The following is an 18,421-nucleotide window of genomic DNA, read 5'->3' on the forward strand; positions in this document are numbered from 1 at the left end:
AAAAACTGGGCGGAATCTTTTTTTCGTTCCACACGGAGGGTTTAGCTGCAGGAACACAGTCCGCTCTGAGCGGTCAGGTTTGCCACGTCGGAAATATTATCAGTATATTATTTTCTGAAGCACTGAGGAGTAAAAAGGGTACATTCTTAAAAGTTTATCGTTAAAGGAGGTTGTTGAGGGATATAAGCAAACATGGTGAGTGTTACATTATGGTATGTGGTGTATTTATGGTCAGATATATGTATGAAACCCGGTAGTTCACGAGCTGATAACGTAACGTTAAATAGAATAGAGTAATGATCCTGGTACTGTAAAGTCGTGATAATTTATTCGGTAATCTTGTTTTATTTCTATTTTTTTATTTTCTCTTGAGAATTAAAGCAGAAGTTTTATATATGATTAGATTATCTTCATCAAATTACCCTAATAAAGAATTGAATTAATCTTAATTGAATACGTTCATCTTAAAAACAAAACAACAACTAAAATCTCCTAACTAAACTAACAAGCAAGATCTGTAATAAATATTAACGGAACGTATAATCTATACCTACACTTTTTAATTACCTGTATTGTATAAAATATATTACAAAATGTGAAATACATGATAGTTAAAATGGCAAAACTGTTAAATAACTGCTTAGATATTTATTGAAAGAATAAATTGAAAACATACTGTAATTTGAGAAGACCGTGGATATAAATGTGAAATAAATTATTATTGGCAGTTTAAATAAAGGATTAGTTGTTTTAAAATATTAGGATTTTTATAATCTTATAATCTTTTTTAAATATATATATATATATATATATATATATATATATATATATATATATATATATATATATATATATATATATATATATATTTAATGAAATAATGAATGAAACTACACAGAATTTTAAAAATAGAGAAATAGATAAAATGGTTTATTATATTTAGTGATGTCAATCGATTTAAGTATTTAGTCTAGTGAATTGTGTAACATAATAAACGACATATAAAGATAATTATTATTAATTATTAATTAATTAAGTAATTATTAACTTATTATTAAAGAAATAAATAAACTAGTAATTGCATACATCACTGCTGATGATTAAATAAAAAAATGTAAATGAAACTTCTTTTTTAGTGCTAAAAATGGATTAAAGTATTTCATTTTATTACATGTTAATTACATGTAATGTGAGTATTTATATAGCAGATTTAATGTGTATGGCCATAGACCCAAAGCGCTTCACAATCATGAAGGGGGTCTCATGATAATGATGCGACGGCAGCCTCACGACAACGGCGCCAGTACGCTCACCACACACTAGCCATAGGTGTAGTGGAGAGAGACAGTTATAGAGCCATGATAACGATAATAATAATTATAATAACTAACAATATATTAAAAAAGAAAATGGTAATTGCATTTATTTTTACTTTACTGGTTGAATTTAGGGCTGCCATTAGATTATAATTCCAAATATAATAATATATAATAATGTTTGTATATTTTGTTAAAGTTGTCAAATAAAATAAAATAAAACGATCATTAGTCCAGTTAATTGCAGAACAAATTGTTACTAAATAAAATTAAGTAAAAAATATCTTGTAATTGCATACATGAGTAAGCCTATAAAATAAATAAGAATAACAAAGGCTTGTACTTTTTTGTATTATATTTATATTTAGTGCTGTCAGTTGCTTTGACTAATGTATCTGCTTAATTATTCAATAAACAACTATTCAATTATAAAATGATAAATTACACAAAGCCGTGTTGGGTGAATTAATGAGTAAATAAATCTATTTATTTGTTTAATCACACACTTATATTTAGTGCTGAAACAAATTTATATCTATGCTTGTACAGTATGTATGTAAAAAATAATATCAATCAAAAATAATGCACATTCCTCACTATACACTACATTTTGGTACTTTATAAGTCATTTTTAATACTGGTATTTAAATAAAATGCATGAATATATTAAAAAAACTTCACTTTTACTTTAAGTTCATGCACATTAAAGTTGAAGGTCATTGTTATGTTTTTAAGTCTCTTCAGCATGTGTGTTGTTGTGTGTTTCAGGTTTCGGTCATTAACACAGTGGACACCTCACACGAGGACATGATCGTGAGTATCTGCAGTCATCCTGCCACTGTCTTTACCTGTACTGCAAGTCTTCTGCGTTTATGCTGTTGTTCTTGTTGTGTTTTCAGCATGATGCTCAGATGGATTATTATGGCACCAGACTGGCCACCTGCTCTTCGGATCGCTCTGTCAAGATCTTCGACGTCAAGAACGGAGGACAGATCCTTGTGGCCGATTTAAGAGGGTGAGTGATATCTGAAAATGATTAAGATGCTTTAAATATCATTCAAATAATGCCATATGTTTTGTCTTTGAGATAATGCCATCATCATTTACTAAAACTTGTAAACATTTAAATTTATGTTCTTGTATAACAGAATGGTCAAATCCATGCAATGTTTTCCTAATTATTAATGGTGACTTATGACTAGGGCCAGGCAGAATCTGCTGACATTTTTGCTATTTCTGCGCAGAATTTTGTAAAAAAAAATCTGCAGATTTATGTGAAATGATTTTAGGAATGTCGTAACTGAAAACTTAATACATGACATAAAAAAGACCTTTTAAACTTTTATTTAATGTTTACAATGCAAATTAGATCAATTTATTTGGCAAACAAAGCAAGTATATGGTATATCTACTAAAAGACGGAAAATATTACAAATTGTTTTGTAAATAAATCATATGAACATTCTCGTATCAGTCAATAAAATTACTGAAAGTAATTTAAAAACGGAGACGAGGCAGTGGCGCAGTAGGTAGTGCTGTCGCCTCACAGCAAAAAGGTCGCTGGTTCGAACCTTGGCTCAGTTGGCGTTTCTGTGTGGAGTTTGCATGTTCTCCCTGCCTTTGCGTGGGTTTCCTCCGGGTGCTCCGGTTTCCCCCATAGTCCAAAGACATGCAGTACAGGTGAATTGGGTAGGCTAAATTGTCTGTAGTGACTGAGTGTGTGTGTGAATGTGTGTGTAGATGTTTCCCAGAGATGGGTTGCAGCTGGAAGGGCATCCGCTGCGTAAAAACTTGCTGGATAAGTTGGCGGTTAAAAAAATATTACTTTAAAAATTGTTTTGTAAATAAATCATATGAACATTCTCTTCTATCTGTCAATAAAATTTATTAAATAATTAATTAATTATTATTATTATTAATAATAATAATAATAAATTAATAATTAATAAAAAATTATAAATAATTAATATTTAATAATTAATAAAGGGACTAAGCCGACAAGAAAATGAATGAATTTAAAAACGGAATAAATATACATGTACACACATGAAAACAATTAAATAAATAGTCGCAATTATGGACTAAAAATCCGCGGACTTATGACTGATACAGAATTTCATTATCATACATTATACCTCTGAATGTCTCTGTTCAGTCATGAGGGTCCGGTGTGGCAGGTGGCCTGGGCTCATCCCATGTACGGCAACATCCTGGCGTCCTGCTCCTACGACAGGAAGGTGATCATCTGGAAAGAGGAGAACAGCACCTGGGACAAGATGTATGAATACACAGGCCACGACTCCTCGGGTAACCTCCCTTCCCATTCTCAAATCACACGTTTCCATTTCACATTTTAGCAATATTTTTTAAGGGGTGGGAATCACCAGTTCCACAATATTGTCACGATACAGTTAGGGCTGTGCAATTAATCAAAAATTCGATTTCGATTTTAATTTTGGCTTCTAACGATTATGTAAAAACATTAATCGAGATAAACGATTATTGCATCATTTACTGCCCCCTTTCTAGTTGTACGCGTGTTGAAAATCAAAAGACATGCGAAAGAGAAACCATTTTAAGAGACAGTGCGCGATAATCCTTCTACCGCCTGTTTTTATAATTATTAATCAAACAATAAATGGAGAACATGTCTTTCTGCTCTTGACTCAAGGACTGCTGCAGCTAAAGTGTTTTTCTGACATTGAAGATGCATAAAGCACAGTTTGCTTCATATTTTTATTCTATTGTTTTTATTTCTCTTATGTTTGCAGGTGGGAAAATAACTGTATATGCAGTTGAAGTGAGAAATACTAGCCCTCCTGAATATTAGCAACTCTCTTCTCCCGTTTTCTGTTTAATGGAAAGAAGATTTCTGAACTGATTTATTTTATCTTTGTCATGATGACAGCACATAATATTTGACTAGATATTTTTCAAAATACAAGCATTCAGATTCAAAGTGCGATTTAAAGGCTTAATTAGTGTAATTAGGCAAGTTATTGTATAACAGTAGTTTCTTCTGCAGACAATCAAAAAATATATAGCTTAAGGGGGCTAATATTATAGACTTTAAAATGGGTTTCAAAATATTTAAACCTGCTTTTATTCTAGCCAAAATAAAAAAGCCTTTCACCAGGAGAAAAAAGTATTAGAGGAAATACGGTTAAATTCCAGTTAAACATCATTTGGAAAATATTTATTTAAAAAAAAATTACCAGGAGCGCTAATTATTTTGACTTAAACAGTAATGGTTTTGAATAATCGTGATTACAATTGTGACCAAAATAATCGTGATTATGATTTTTCCCAAAATCGAGCAGCCCTAGATACAGTATTATAGTGCTATTGTGCGATTATATTGCTATTTATTACCTGTTTTCAACTTTAAATTATGTCCTCAAAGGAAAATATCTGTTTTATCAGTTTATCTCACTAAAGTTTTGTTCATGCAGTGCAAAATGGGATTGTTAGGTGGACAAACTCATAAATAGTGTATGCACCTTTTTGCAATGCCACTTTATTTATTGTACTATTTTACTGTGTGCTAAAGATGACCCAACTCACCTGAAAAAAAAAAAAAAAAAAACAGGTTCAAAAAAACTCAACACCACCAGTGGTTCCCAACCTTTTTCTTTGGGGCTCCCCCCATGAACATATACAAACATTGGAGCCCCCCCACCATATAAATACACACGCACGCACACACATATGTACTGTGTATATATATATATATATATATATATATATATATATATATATATATATATATATATATATATATGTATGTGTGTGTGTGTGTTTGTGTAATATTAATATATAGTAATATGTATAGAAAATATTAATTAATCAGTTTTAACTTGTCTTGGCCTTCAATAAAACCAAAATCTAGGTAGGCTTTGTCATACTGTCTAATCTTTTTCTTCGCCTCTGAATAATCACTGCATTTACGTTTGTCTGCCATTTTTGTTTTGATTTTGCCTTCACGACACGTTGACAAGCAGATTGCGCGAGTGAGCAAAATTTAAATAATTATTTAAAGTTATTTATTTTAATTATTTTCACTATTATGTTGGAATTTTAAGCATGTGTTTAGATTTTTTTTTTGGTACTTAAAAATACATATATAATAGTAGGGCTGCTCGATTTTGGGAAAAATCATAATCACGATTATTTTGGTCATAATTGTAATCACGATTATTCAAAACCATTGCCAGTTAAAGTCAAAATTTTTAGCGCTCCTGAGATTTTTTTTTTTTTTTTTAAATATTTCCCAAATTATGTTTAACAGAGCAAGGAATTTTAACAGTATTTCCTATAATATTTTTTCTTCTATTTGTTTTATTTTAGCTAGATTAAAGAAAGGTTTAAATATTTTGAAACCAATTTAAGGTCAATATTATTAGCCCCCTTAAGCAAAATATATTTTTGATTGTCTGCAGAATAAACTACCGTTATAATGACTTGCCTTATTACTCTAATTAAGCCTTTGAACTGCACTTTAATCTGAATGCTTGTATTTTGAAAAATATCTAATAAAATATTATGTGCTGTCAATATAGCAAAGACAAAAAGAAATCAGTAATTAGAAATGAGACTATTATGTTCAGAAATAAGTTAATAAAATATTCTTTCCATGAAACAGAAATTGGGCAGGAAAAGGTTTGCTAATATTCAAGAGGGCTAATAATTCTGACTTCAACTGTATAACAACAGTTTAACAAACGAAACTAATTATTTAAAGGCTAATTTATGTCTGTGCGGTAAGGTTTCCTTATCCACGAGAGCAAAAGTGAAAGTGAACTTACTTTACGTCATGTTAATAGCAATGCGCTAATGGTGCGACGCAGCTGGCTCTTAAAGGTAATGGAAGATGAGACTCTGATTGGTTTATTCTCAAAACACACCTATAACTCATTAAGAAAATAAACTCAACCCTTTTAGACCATGCGCCATGGCGCAAAGCGGATTTTCCCGTCCTTAAGTTAGCAAAAATGCGTTCTGACATGCCCTGAAAGCGTTTGCGCCCTGCGTTTTGCGCTCTGCGCATGGACAGTCAAAATAGAGCCCTTTATTTCAAAATAGCCACTAGCAAGAAATCTAGCATATTGTATTGCTTCCTCTGTATATAATAGTGATTTTTTTTTTAATAGTTGGCTTATCTGCAACCTACACACTAGCCATTATTTTTATTAGAAGCAGACATGCATGTCAGACAAGCATTAATGAGCAGTAAATGCATTGTTTTAAGGGGAGATTTTACAGAGGATTCAAGATTTTTGGATAAAGGGATCATCCCTTTTGAGTTTTAAAGCCTCTCGTTTTGTACATCAGTGCTAAGAAAGCCAGTTTCTACAAATAAATGTGTTATGTTTTAAGAAAAATCATGTAACCTGTAAATGAAAAAAAAATCCATTGCACTTCTGTAAAATATTACTTTGTTGACTAGCCTAAAAACTCTCATGATTGTGAACATAAACGTTTTGTGCACTATATGGGCATTTTTGCTAAATTGATGCTTTCCATTAGTCATTTTTCTTTCAATTCGCAGTTTGTGTAATTTAATTAGAAATGGAAAGGCACATACTGACTGAGACAGACATTCATCATGCTGTTGGTTAAATCAAACACTTTGCTCTTCCACAGTCAATTCGGTTTGCTGGGGCCCATACGACTTTGGCCTGATTCTGGCCTGCGGTAGCTCAGACGGGGCCATCTCAGTGTTAACCTGTTCTGGAGACGGACACTGGGATATTAAGAAGATCAACAATGCACACACTGTAAGTTTTGCCTTTGAGTTTACAACATCCTAATATTTACATGTCCAGGGCTCTAAGAAATACTGTTTGGTTATTTAAAGGGCCATGAAACCCCCTCTTTTCAGCAGGGTGTTTTTACACCTCTATTTTGGAAAAAGTCAGAAAAGTGGGCGTGTCCAGCTTTGTTTAGGGGGGAGTGTCGGAGGAAGAAAAGAGGCTTGGTGTGGGAGTGTATTTGGGCGCGCTGAATTTCAGAATCAAAACACACACCCACAGCGGACAATGTAACTGTGTTTACATGGACATCTGTAGTCGAATTATTTGCCAAATGATTAAATGGTGGACTTTAACTGCTGTTTGGCTCTTTCATTAAGGGAATTCATTCATGTCCCTCACGACAAATGAGATATTTGATTCAAGGAACTGCTCTAAGTGTGTATTTTTATGCAATGTTTGATACCGCATTGATACGGCGAATGAGAGAAAAAAACCCTCCGCATTTCCCGGAAACTTAGATGCACTCGGCAGGTAGCGTCAGAAAGCCGCGTGTGCTATTCCGGTCACAAAATCCTGCACGAGGTTATGGTTTGGTTGTAGTGCTAACTTGTTTACACTCGGTGCAATAGTTTGGTCGATACGAATAAAATACGAACTGAATAAACAAAGAGCACTGGTCGCTCACTTACCAAATCTGTAAAGACAGGACAATCACCAGCAACTAGAGCCGCGTCTTTATTAAGAGGAGACTACAAGCGAATCCGGATCTCAGCGTTTGCAGATGAGAACAGCTCTCAGGTAAACAATAATCCTCCTTAGACACGTAAGTTATTGTTGTCGAGCGTTGCGTACACTGTAATCTACGCGTGACTCCAGCTGCGCTCTCACAGAGAGAAAATGAAAACAAAACTTAACGGCAGCAAACTATAAAAGCAACACTTCACGCTTGTTTTGCCAACACAACGTGGCGTCTCTGTCATCTAAACACTGTGACAGTAATAAATATTAATGAAGCTGCACAATAGAGCGCGCTGATTGGTTTGAACCAAGCTTTACTCATGCATTAATGCAGCAGGCTGTAAGACGTAATAAGACACACTCTGGCACAGACGCCCAGTCTGCACGCTGGAATACACGCTATTATGTCATGACCGTGACGCAGCTTCAAAAATTCGTTTCAAACCGGAAGTACAAATTTGCTTGAAATAACGCAAAAACAACCAATTTACACTTTTTAGTGAAATATATGTGTCCTAATAGTGTTTATAGCAGTGTGGGACACATATACGACTGTCAACCAATGACTGTAAAAAATATGGACGACGCGACAGCCCCTTTTCCCATTGAACGCCTTGAGGGCAAAACGCCTGCTTGACGGGCACAAACTGTCGCAACAGACTGCTGAAATTGGAGCCTTGACATGCGCAGAAGGACTGTCTGATGGAGCCAGAGGAGGAGCCGCGAAAATGAGCGGAGTCGAGCTTCTAACCAAACGCTTTATGTTAAATCACCCACGCCCCCCGAACTTCTCACTCGACTGCCGGTGTGTGCACTATAACAAACGCTCACTGATGTAAATAGAAGCACTTACATTAAAAAAACACAATAATATACGGTTTAAAAACGGTGTGATGTAAGCTGTTAAACTTTAATAAAAGCAATACATGGTGGACTGCAGAAATGAACGATCTTTTATACACTCTAGCCTGAATATGAGCACAAATAATATATTCTCTTATTGTTATGTTTGTTGTTGGTATTTGTTATCTTCATAGGGGTAGAAATAACACTTGTAAAATATGAACAATAACATATAAACAACACATACATTTTTAGAAAGGTTTTTATTTTTAATTAGCCATCAACAGAACCCAAAATATAGCCTACACACCATAACGATTTACCATGCGGGAACAATCGTGCGTTTAGAAGATAAATACAACAAGATTACTAAATATTAACAGGATATTTACACATCCCAACCCTGCAATTTGTCAATTTGTGCAAAAAAACTTTGCACTATTAATCCAATGTCTATCTGCTGCAACATCACTAGTATATTGTTTATTCATTTTCGCTTGAATTGTTTATTTATTTAATTTTTTGCCTCCGTTTTCATTTGGTTTATTCGATGCCTTCATTATATCTGGCAACGAGGAATTTACAATAATTTTAATGTTAGCTGGAGTGTTCAAATAAAACGCCAACAGTAAATGATGTAAATAAATAATATCTAACATTTACAGCTCTATTAGGTTATATAAGATTCGATTTCAAGAACCTTATAATGATTTATAACAGCAAATTCAGTAGATTACTTAATAACATGCCAAAACTTAAAATGCAGAGACGTCCTGTAAAGCAAGTTCAAATAACCTTACACAGGAGATCAACGTGGAGATTATTATTTTAGACACATAAAGAGAATTACTGCTAACGATCTCCTGTATTTTCCCCGTACTTAAATGGGTTTATTTTATTGTGCAGTTTTATTGTCATTTTCGTATTTCTTAATTCTTGTGCACTACAAAATGTATTCAATTGTATTATTATTTAATACTTGTGCAATCGATACAGGTTTATTGTTATTTATTTTGTCCTTTATTTAAATAATTGCTATGTATGCTGTTTGCATCTTTATTCAAAGGTTAAACTCAGTGATACACTTTGCGTTCACATAGTAGCATGCGTTTGTTGTTATATCAACAAAAATGGTTGTAATAACGTTAACAAATGTGAGGGTTTTATATAATGAAGATTCAATCGCGCCAGCTCCGGGCAGCAGCGCACATAACCTACTCGCGGCGTCGCGGGCTGATTCCGGCTCGCATGCGGCAGCGCCTGCTCGCTCGGCCCCCGCATCTGGCTCAATTGACTCAAGCTGGAATCGGGCAGTGAGTCCAGGCATCCGGAGTAGGTCCAGCAGAGGTAGTCAGTCTGAGGGGTAAGTCTCCGGCAGGCAACAACTGGCCCCAGTGTATTTTGCTATCTGGGGGGTTAGGCGTGTATTAGCAAACTAATAAAGCCCGAAAAAAGCTCTGACCTTAGCGAATAAACAGTGTTCCACCAGATCATGTATGTCAGAAACTGTAGTTTACTGCTGAACTCATTTTGTCATAGTAAAATATCACAGAAATCGAGTAATAACACTTCAGTCTTCTGCCGAAGCTCAGACGCCGCGCTTTGAGAAACTGTCAATCACAGCTGTCAATCACGATGACACGCCCAGCATTAAATTACTGCTAAAAACAAACTGTTTACAAAAATGAGGATCTGCACCTATTTCAGCACAATAACCAGAGCTTTAATCGACCAGAACCATCTTTAGGGACATTTTATTGCAAGTGTAATTAATTTTTTTATTTGGGCTCAAGGCTCCTTCATTAACACGGAGGAGGCGGGCTTTATGACTTGTACTGCAGCCAGCCCCCAGGGGGCGATCTAACAGCCGAGACCTTCACTCAAACGCAGGCTTGCGGCACACTTGCTGTCAACAGCTTAAAAAAATGTGTTTTGGTGTTTCGTGACCCTTTAAAAAGATGTTTAATTAATGGTCAATTTCATCTGCTGCAGTTCAAGCCGGGCATCAGAATGGCAAAGAAAGGTGATTTAAGTTATTTTGAATGTGGCATGGTTGTTGGTGCCAGACGGTCTGGTCTGAGTATTTCAGAAACTGCTGATCCACTGGAATTTTCATGCACAATCATCTCTAGGGTTTACAGAGAATGGTCCGAAAAAAAGAAAATATCCAGTGAGCGGCAGGTCTGTGAGTGCAAATGCCTTGTTGATGCCAGAGGTCAGAGGAGAATGGCCAGACTGGTTCAAGCTGATAGAAAGGCAACAGTAACTCAAATAAGCTCTTTTTACAACCGAGGCTTGCAGAAGAGAATCACTGAGCGCACAACCTCTTGCACTTGAGGCGGATGGGCTACAGCAGTAGTTGCAGCAGGTTGCCTGGTCTGACAATTCTTAATTTCTTCTGCGACATGCATTGAATTTGGTATCAACAACAGGAAAGCATAGATCCATCCTGCCTTATATCAACGGTTCAGGATGGCGGCGGCGGTGGTGGTGGTGGTGGTGGTGTAATGATGTGGGAGATATTTTCTTGGCACACTTTTGGCCCTTTAGTACCAATTCAAGCAATGCCACAGCTTACTTGAGTATTGTTGCTGACGATGTCCATCCCTTTATGACCACAGTGTACCCATCTTCTGAAGGCTACTTCCAGCAGGATAACGCGCCATGTCATAAAGCGCAAATCATCTCAGACTGGTCTTTTGAACAAGACAATGAGTTTACTGTGCTCAAATGGCCTCCACAGTCACCAGATTTCAATCCAATAGAGCACCATTGGTCTATCTATATATCTATATATCTATCTTTCTATCTATTAGAGATGCACCGATACTGTTACACCTATACCATAAAACTGTTTTTATAGTTCTGGTGATTGCTCAAATAATAAATCTTATTTAAAAATAGCAGACGGGCTTACTGTATATGACATGGCACAATCTAACTAAAAACAGGATGCTTGCTGTAAACTAGGCTACATTATTTAAGCATTTGATTTAACATTGATCTATTGTGGTCCAGCTTTTGTTTCTTTTTTAATATTTAGATTTTTCTTTAAAATCTGTAAAAGGCTACCACTTTTAACTCTAATCGTTGGTAAAATAATCAGCCTTTTAGCAAAGCCTGATATTTTCCAAAAGCTAATTTGTGCTAATTCAATAAGTCTTCTAAAGACTCAAAACAAGATTCCTAAAACAATTTCACACAAGATATTTTCTAAAAAATAATTTTACAGGTATAAAATAAACAAACTACATAGATTGCTACATATTTTTTTGATATGCTATAATTAATTTAAACATTCTTTTTTTTTTCTTATTTACCACATGTACCTAGACATTACATGAAACATTAGGTCAAATATTTGCCTGAAATTTTTGGAAAAGTCCTGGAATATTAGTAGTGAAAATGTCTATGAACCCTGAATATAAGATATTTAACACATTTCAAGGAACATGATCATCTGTGAAGATTCTTTAATGAATCATGAATTAAATATATTAGTTTCTAAATGCTGATTGGACCAATAATATCCAGCTGCATGCCCGCAGAACCACACATGTTTTAGGCACACACAATCTAGGACACACGATTTAGGCAAACCATATGTGGTAACTAACTAACTCTTTAGCATTATCGCCACCTATTGAATTTCACAAGTATGGTTTAAGTCATTATTATTATTATTATATTGTAACGATCATTTTAACATCTCTGCAATTTCTGAACCCAAATTATGTAAATAAAAATAATCTGTTAAAGACACTTGTGACTTTATTTATGTGTTCACATAAACAAAGAAAACATAACAGACTGTCTAATTGTAGGTTTAACTAATTCAGGATTTTATTGTTATCATACTTGGTTAAAATCACTTTGTTGTAAAGTATAAAAAACAAACAATAATGTGTCACATTAAAATAAATTAGCATATAGTTAATCATTTAAACTATCTATCTATATATGTATGTGTGTGTATATATATATATATACACTTATATACACTTATAATTTTTTATTAATTATTAATAGTTAATTTGTTCCTATTGCTAAATTTTGATTTAAAAACAATTTATTGCTTACTATAAATTACTAAAGTATTAAACGTGGGAAATCATTACTTAAAAGGTTATAGGAAAGTTAAGCAAATAAACACTATAAAATTGCTTGTGTAAAATATTAATATAGTGTTATACATTTGTTACATGTAAAGAGATTTTTATTACATATAATGTATTATTGCCTATGTTAACTTGCTATTCTTTCCTTCATTATAAATGAATCCATTATATAAATTAAACCTGTCCAATTTAGATCGTTCAGCAAGGCCAGCAAACACACATTTGCCATATTATTGTCAGATAATAGTGACTGATCAGCTATAATGACTGATAAAAACTGTTCAATGGCAATCGGAAGCAATGCTCCCCATTCGCCCGTCGCGATCCCAATATTTGTGAAATAAAATGAACACTATTGTTTATTGTGTACAATATTTATTAACCATATATATCAAAATATATCGATGACGATGTTCAAAAAGACGTAAATAACATTAACATCCGTCGTAACCATATTTGGTTTGCCTAGATTGTGTGTGTCAGATTGTGTGTGCCTAAAACGTGTGTAGTTCTGCGGGCCTGCAGCTGGATATATCTCGATTGGACAGTATTATTTAGTACTTTACAGTATAGAGTGTTAAAGATGTCTTCCAGGACTGGCTCAGTTTGTGATACCTCATGCTGCGGTTTGAGCTTTTAACATGGTTTCCCTCTTCTTTGTGGCAGATCGGCTGTAATGCAGTGAGTTGGGCCCCAGCTGTTGTCCCAGGGAGTCTTATTGAGCAGCCAACAGGACAGAAGCCCAACTACATCAAGAGATTTGTGTCTGGAGGCTGTGACAATCTGGTCAAGCTGTGGAAGTGAGTGCAGCCCTTATTTCACAGTCTACAGCGATGAACACCTGCTGTCAGCCTTTATTACAGCAATAGACCCACACTGTATATATATAATAAATACTGTGTTTTCAGAAAAGTTTTGCACAACACTGGAACAGAAAACTTTTTATGAGGTGCTGCATTTCATTTACAAGACAATAGCACTTTTGGGAGCATAAAAATGTGAACTTTTTTTGCACATTTTTAAAATAATATCATTTTTCTTTTCGTTAACTACTGTGATTTCATGAAACGTTGATGTCATGTGTATTATGTGTATTCAGTAAGGGTGTGACAAGTTCTCGTTTGACAATCTCGCAAGATTAAATTGTGATGAGATTACTCGTCGAGGTAAAAAGTCTTGTGAGTTGTAATCAGGGATGGGTCCTGAAACTGTACTTTATTGGTATCGGTGCTAAATTCTTAAAGACTGAAGTATCGATAAGCTCTGAAGTTAACGGTTCTGCTATCGGTACTGGAGAAATATTGCTGAAAAAAACATTACTTATAGTAGAATAACTTAACTGACCAACCGTTTCTAATTTGCATTATTCGTCTGGCAATCTCACATCAGAAATGCTTGTGTTTTTGCCCAATAGTACAACGGCGAGCACAAGTATAAAAGCCTTCGTAGTTCTCGGCTGTGCTTGCATGCTCTGTGCAGGCTCGCGCTAAGTGCGCAAACTTAGCTCACAACACAGACTTGCAAGTGGGCGCACTCAGCTCGTAAGCTTGCGGAGGGGCGGAGAGAACCAAACGGGTTGTATTTCCCAAGTGGATAGCGACAATGCCCATTGCAACAAATGCAACAAGTTGTTTTCTTGTAAAAGCAGAAACGCAAGCAGTCTGAAAGACAAATAAAATGTTTTCGACTGCCTAGCTAAAGGTACGTCATCCACATCATTATGCTGCTAGCAGTCAATCACATAAGGTCTCTCTAAATTAGTATATTATTAATACTTTAATAAACGGATACATTCGGTTACAATGAAAAGTTTTTTTAAAATAAATCTTAAACATTAAAACTGCGTTTACATCAGCTGTATTTACAAGTATAGCATAATGATCTTTTCTTATCAATAAATTATTTTAAAAAGTGCTTATTTTTACCTTGTTATCTCCCAAAACACAGGTGACTCATTTATGCCAATGTGTTAAAGAAAAATTATAAACATTCATAAACAAAGAGGGTATTTTTTAACTGCAGGGAGCACAAGAAACCAAGAAAGATTCTGACTTCTGCCAGAAAAGGCAAACATGTTGATTTTTCTTCAGAAAAAAAAGGTTAAAAAAACAGTAATTTTTCTTTAAATCATTGTAAATTTTTTTACAGAATTGTTTTTATTTATTAGTTTTACAATTATAGGTTTTGCTTTATTTTACACGAAAAACGTAATAATAAAAAAGTGTTGTTAATTCTGTTCAATTAGTTTTTTTTTATATAAATAAAAACTACAAAAGTACAGATAAGAGAACCGTTAAAGTACCGAACCCATAATGCAGTAATACCGTTAAAGCCTTGACGATACCTATCCCTAGTTGTGATGTTATGGAGCGTAAGGTTGAATTTAGCACTGAAGATTAGAGATGCGTCCAACAGAGGCTACAACTGCAGCCACACTTCATTTCCATGAGATGGAATAGCACCATAAGGCTCCTACACACCGGGACGTTTTTCGTTTGCGTTTATCTGCAGCATTTTACGAGATGTTTTTCAGTGTTCAAACCCAAGTGCTTTTCACTGGCGTCAAGCAGAAGAGTATGCTAAATCACTCTTTTGACGTTAGATGGCGCTGCACAACATTAAGCTTCTGACACCCGCTTATAACACAGAAGAAGAGGAGGAGAGGAAGTTCACATGTTTGTTTATAAAGTTACTGGTGACTCGAACAAGCATGGATGGTTCAAGCAGCAGCTCCAGCTCTAGCGATGAAGAAATGATTATTGTTTACCAGTGCAATAAGCAGCTCCACGTTCATATCGCCTCTGTGCATCTTCTTCAATGTGCGCTCGGATTGACAGTTTTGCGCTTGAGCGCCTCCAAGTGCCGTTTACGGTAATTTCAGCAGCTCCGTGCACGTGAGCAAAAGTGCCGATCTGATTGGTGGAGAAGGTTTTGACGTTGCGTGTCAAAACAAAAAAACGAGCATGAGGCGTTTTTTTTTTTAAATGACGCTTTTGCGCCTGCCGTTTTGCGCGTTGGTATGCACAATCACATTGAAGCCCTTTATTAAGTGTTACAACCTGTTTGATGTTAGTCTAGGGTAAAAGTAATAACATTTAAAAGGTGTGGTACCTTTACAAGATGATGGGTGAAAGTAAAAGACACAAACAACAAAACTGCCAACAAAAGTGATTTAATGTACAAAAAAAGTGAAATCAGAATAATGCCCAAATATGGAAGTCGTACGACATCTTCCCTGTCCTCCTTACTCTGAGGACAAAGTCAACTCTCAATGATCTGTTTTGGGTTTGTCAGGTAAGAGTTGTGCCAAAGTAACAAACAAACAATCGAATATAAATGTACAGAAATCACAAAGTCGTTCAAAAATGGGCAGAAAATATACTAAATAATTTTATCCAAACGAAAGTTAAGCAAAATTAACGAATAACAAAATCATGTCGGCAAAAATACACAAAAACGGGATCAAAGGAAAAGCGCGCTGTCATCCGCTCTCCCTGGCGTCATATGTGACAGCGCCACGTCACCCAATGATGAGTGACTGGTCTCCTGACCAATCGGTTTCCGCGAAGGCGGACCTAAAGGATGTGACAGGTAGAGATGGGGAGAGAGAAAGAGAGGGAGAGAGAAAAAGAGAGAGAGAACGGGACGCAAAAATTCCACCAATATACGGCAGCCGTTACATTAAGTTACGAGGCGTAAAACGTTGACAGAAAACGCGAGCAAAAAACGTCTTGTGTGCACGGTCCTTTAGATATGCTTAAAGTCATAATCGTCGTGAACACTAATGGAATTAAGACATGTAGAGCAGGGGTACTCAAATATAAATTTGCAAAGTCCACTTTCCTAATTTTCATTCCGTGAAAATTCCGTGGTCCGGAGAAGTAACGCCTAAATTCCAAATAGAGAACTCCAACAAAATGGACTATACACAAACTGTATATGTATATATACTGCCAACTATACACAAAAAACAACATGATAGAAATTTTAGTGTGAAAGGTGACACCTTCTTTGTGCCACTAGTTGTTTAAACTTGGGCATAAAAGGTGTGAGGGCCAGGCGGAGGCACTGATGTAGGTGTTCATTGGTGAGTGTGCTGCGGAATGAGTTTTTCACCATGTTCTTGGTTGAAAAGGCAGTTTCACAGCAGTATGTTGAGGGAAACATTGTAAGAATCTGAAGGGCTTCTGCAGGAGAGGAACACCTGCTGCAGTAACCATTTTTGTCCAGAAGGTGACAGGGTCACAGAGAGATTCCTGCAGTGCTAGGTTTTCTTGGAGCTCAATTAGCTCCTTCTGCAAAGTAGCAGCATTTGCCCATGGGAAGACTTTCATGGCTTCAGTTGATAATTCTTCAATACTTTTGACTAGAAATGGATTTTCTATGCACAACAAGAAAATATACCAAATGCCAAATTGGTCGACATCGCCCAACCCTACTTTGGCTCATTGGGTGGAAACAGTGCTTTATTTGCAAATGTTTTATACAATTTACCAGTTTTACGCATCTAATTAGTTTTTTTGGATGGAATTATAATTAGTGGTGGACTGCAGGCATGTAATTTTGCAGACGCATAGTGTTTCTATATATAGTTATATCGCCACTAACTGGCCTGGCATGGCGATTACAGAAGGTTTAGTCATTTTCACAGATTTGTATGAATGGGGATCATTTAAAACATGTTGTCTCTGTTTAAAATATTTTGAAAACTCTCACCCTCCACTTATTTCAAACTTATCTTTCCTCTATTGAATAAAAGAGATGTTTTGATGTAAGCTGAAATTCCATTAATAACTTTAGTTTTGTTTTTCACTATGGATGTCGATGGTTACTGGTTTCCAACATTGTACAAATTTTCATCAACACATTCAACAACAACAATTTAAAGAAACATTTAATGGTTTTTAACAGCAATCCATTGAGTAAGTGATGGCTTTAATGGAATTGTACCCCCAAATGAATATCTTTTAATTAAATAGTAAATACAGAGTCTTTAATATGTATAGGTCCAAAAATGTGCTGACTTCTATTATTTTCTTTGCAGGGAAGAAGACGGCCAGTGGAAAGAGGACCAGAAGCTGGAGGCGCACAGTGATTGGGTGAGAGATGTTGGATGGGCTCCTTCTATTGGTCTACCGACCAGCACAATCGCCAGCTGCTCGCAGGTATTCACAGCCAAATACTTTACCATATATTATGAGTGTGTTCCATTTATTATCTATAGTAAAAATGCAGTTGTTTTAATCTTGTGAATGTGATCACTGAGAATGTTGCTTTGGGGTTTTTTTTTTTTAACATTGTTTGTACCAAAATAGTACTGGGGCATAAGTTCTATAACAAATTGACAATTATTGAATTAATTGACAAATTTAAAACGATTACTGTTTTAAAATATATAATGTTGTGTTGCACTTTAGGATGGTCGTGTGTTCATCTGGACATGTGATGATCCTGCTGGTAACACCTGGACAGCCAAACTCCTCCACAAATTCAATGATGTGGTGTGGCACGTGAGCTGGTCCATCACTGGAAACATCCTGGCTGTGTCTGGAGGAGACAACAAGGTAAAAACCTCATATGACATTTGATTTAAGAAATAGGAGATTAAAATTTTGGCATTATTTATTGTTTTTTTTGTCATTCCAAATTTATA

At 35.2% G+C, this 18,421-nt stretch overlaps 1 protein-coding gene across 1 annotated transcript in view; it reads left to right on the top strand.

The window, feature by feature from the left end:
* Nucleotides 1–88: 88 nt before the first annotated feature.
* sec13 (SEC13 homolog, nuclear pore and COPII coat complex component) overlaps nucleotides 89–18,421 on the top strand; it is a 23,693-nt gene continuing 5,360 nt past the window's right edge. Inside the window, 8 exon segments of the mRNA NM_213335.1 lie at nucleotides 89–195; nucleotides 2,085–2,129; nucleotides 2,216–2,331; nucleotides 3,472–3,623; nucleotides 6,960–7,093; nucleotides 13,435–13,568; nucleotides 17,813–17,933; nucleotides 18,186–18,332. Of these exon segments, the coding sequence (NP_998500.1) occupies nucleotides 193–195; nucleotides 2,085–2,129; nucleotides 2,216–2,331; nucleotides 3,472–3,623; nucleotides 6,960–7,093; nucleotides 13,435–13,568; nucleotides 17,813–17,933; nucleotides 18,186–18,332 (852 nt within the window). The 5' untranslated portion in view covers nucleotides 89–192.

The sequence above is a fragment of the Danio rerio genome, chromosome 22 (assembly GCF_049306965.1).
Source record: "Danio rerio strain Tuebingen ecotype United States chromosome 22, GRCz12tu, whole genome shotgun sequence".
In the NCBI taxonomy this organism is placed as follows: Eukaryota; Metazoa; Chordata; class Actinopteri; order Cypriniformes; family Danionidae; genus Danio; species Danio rerio.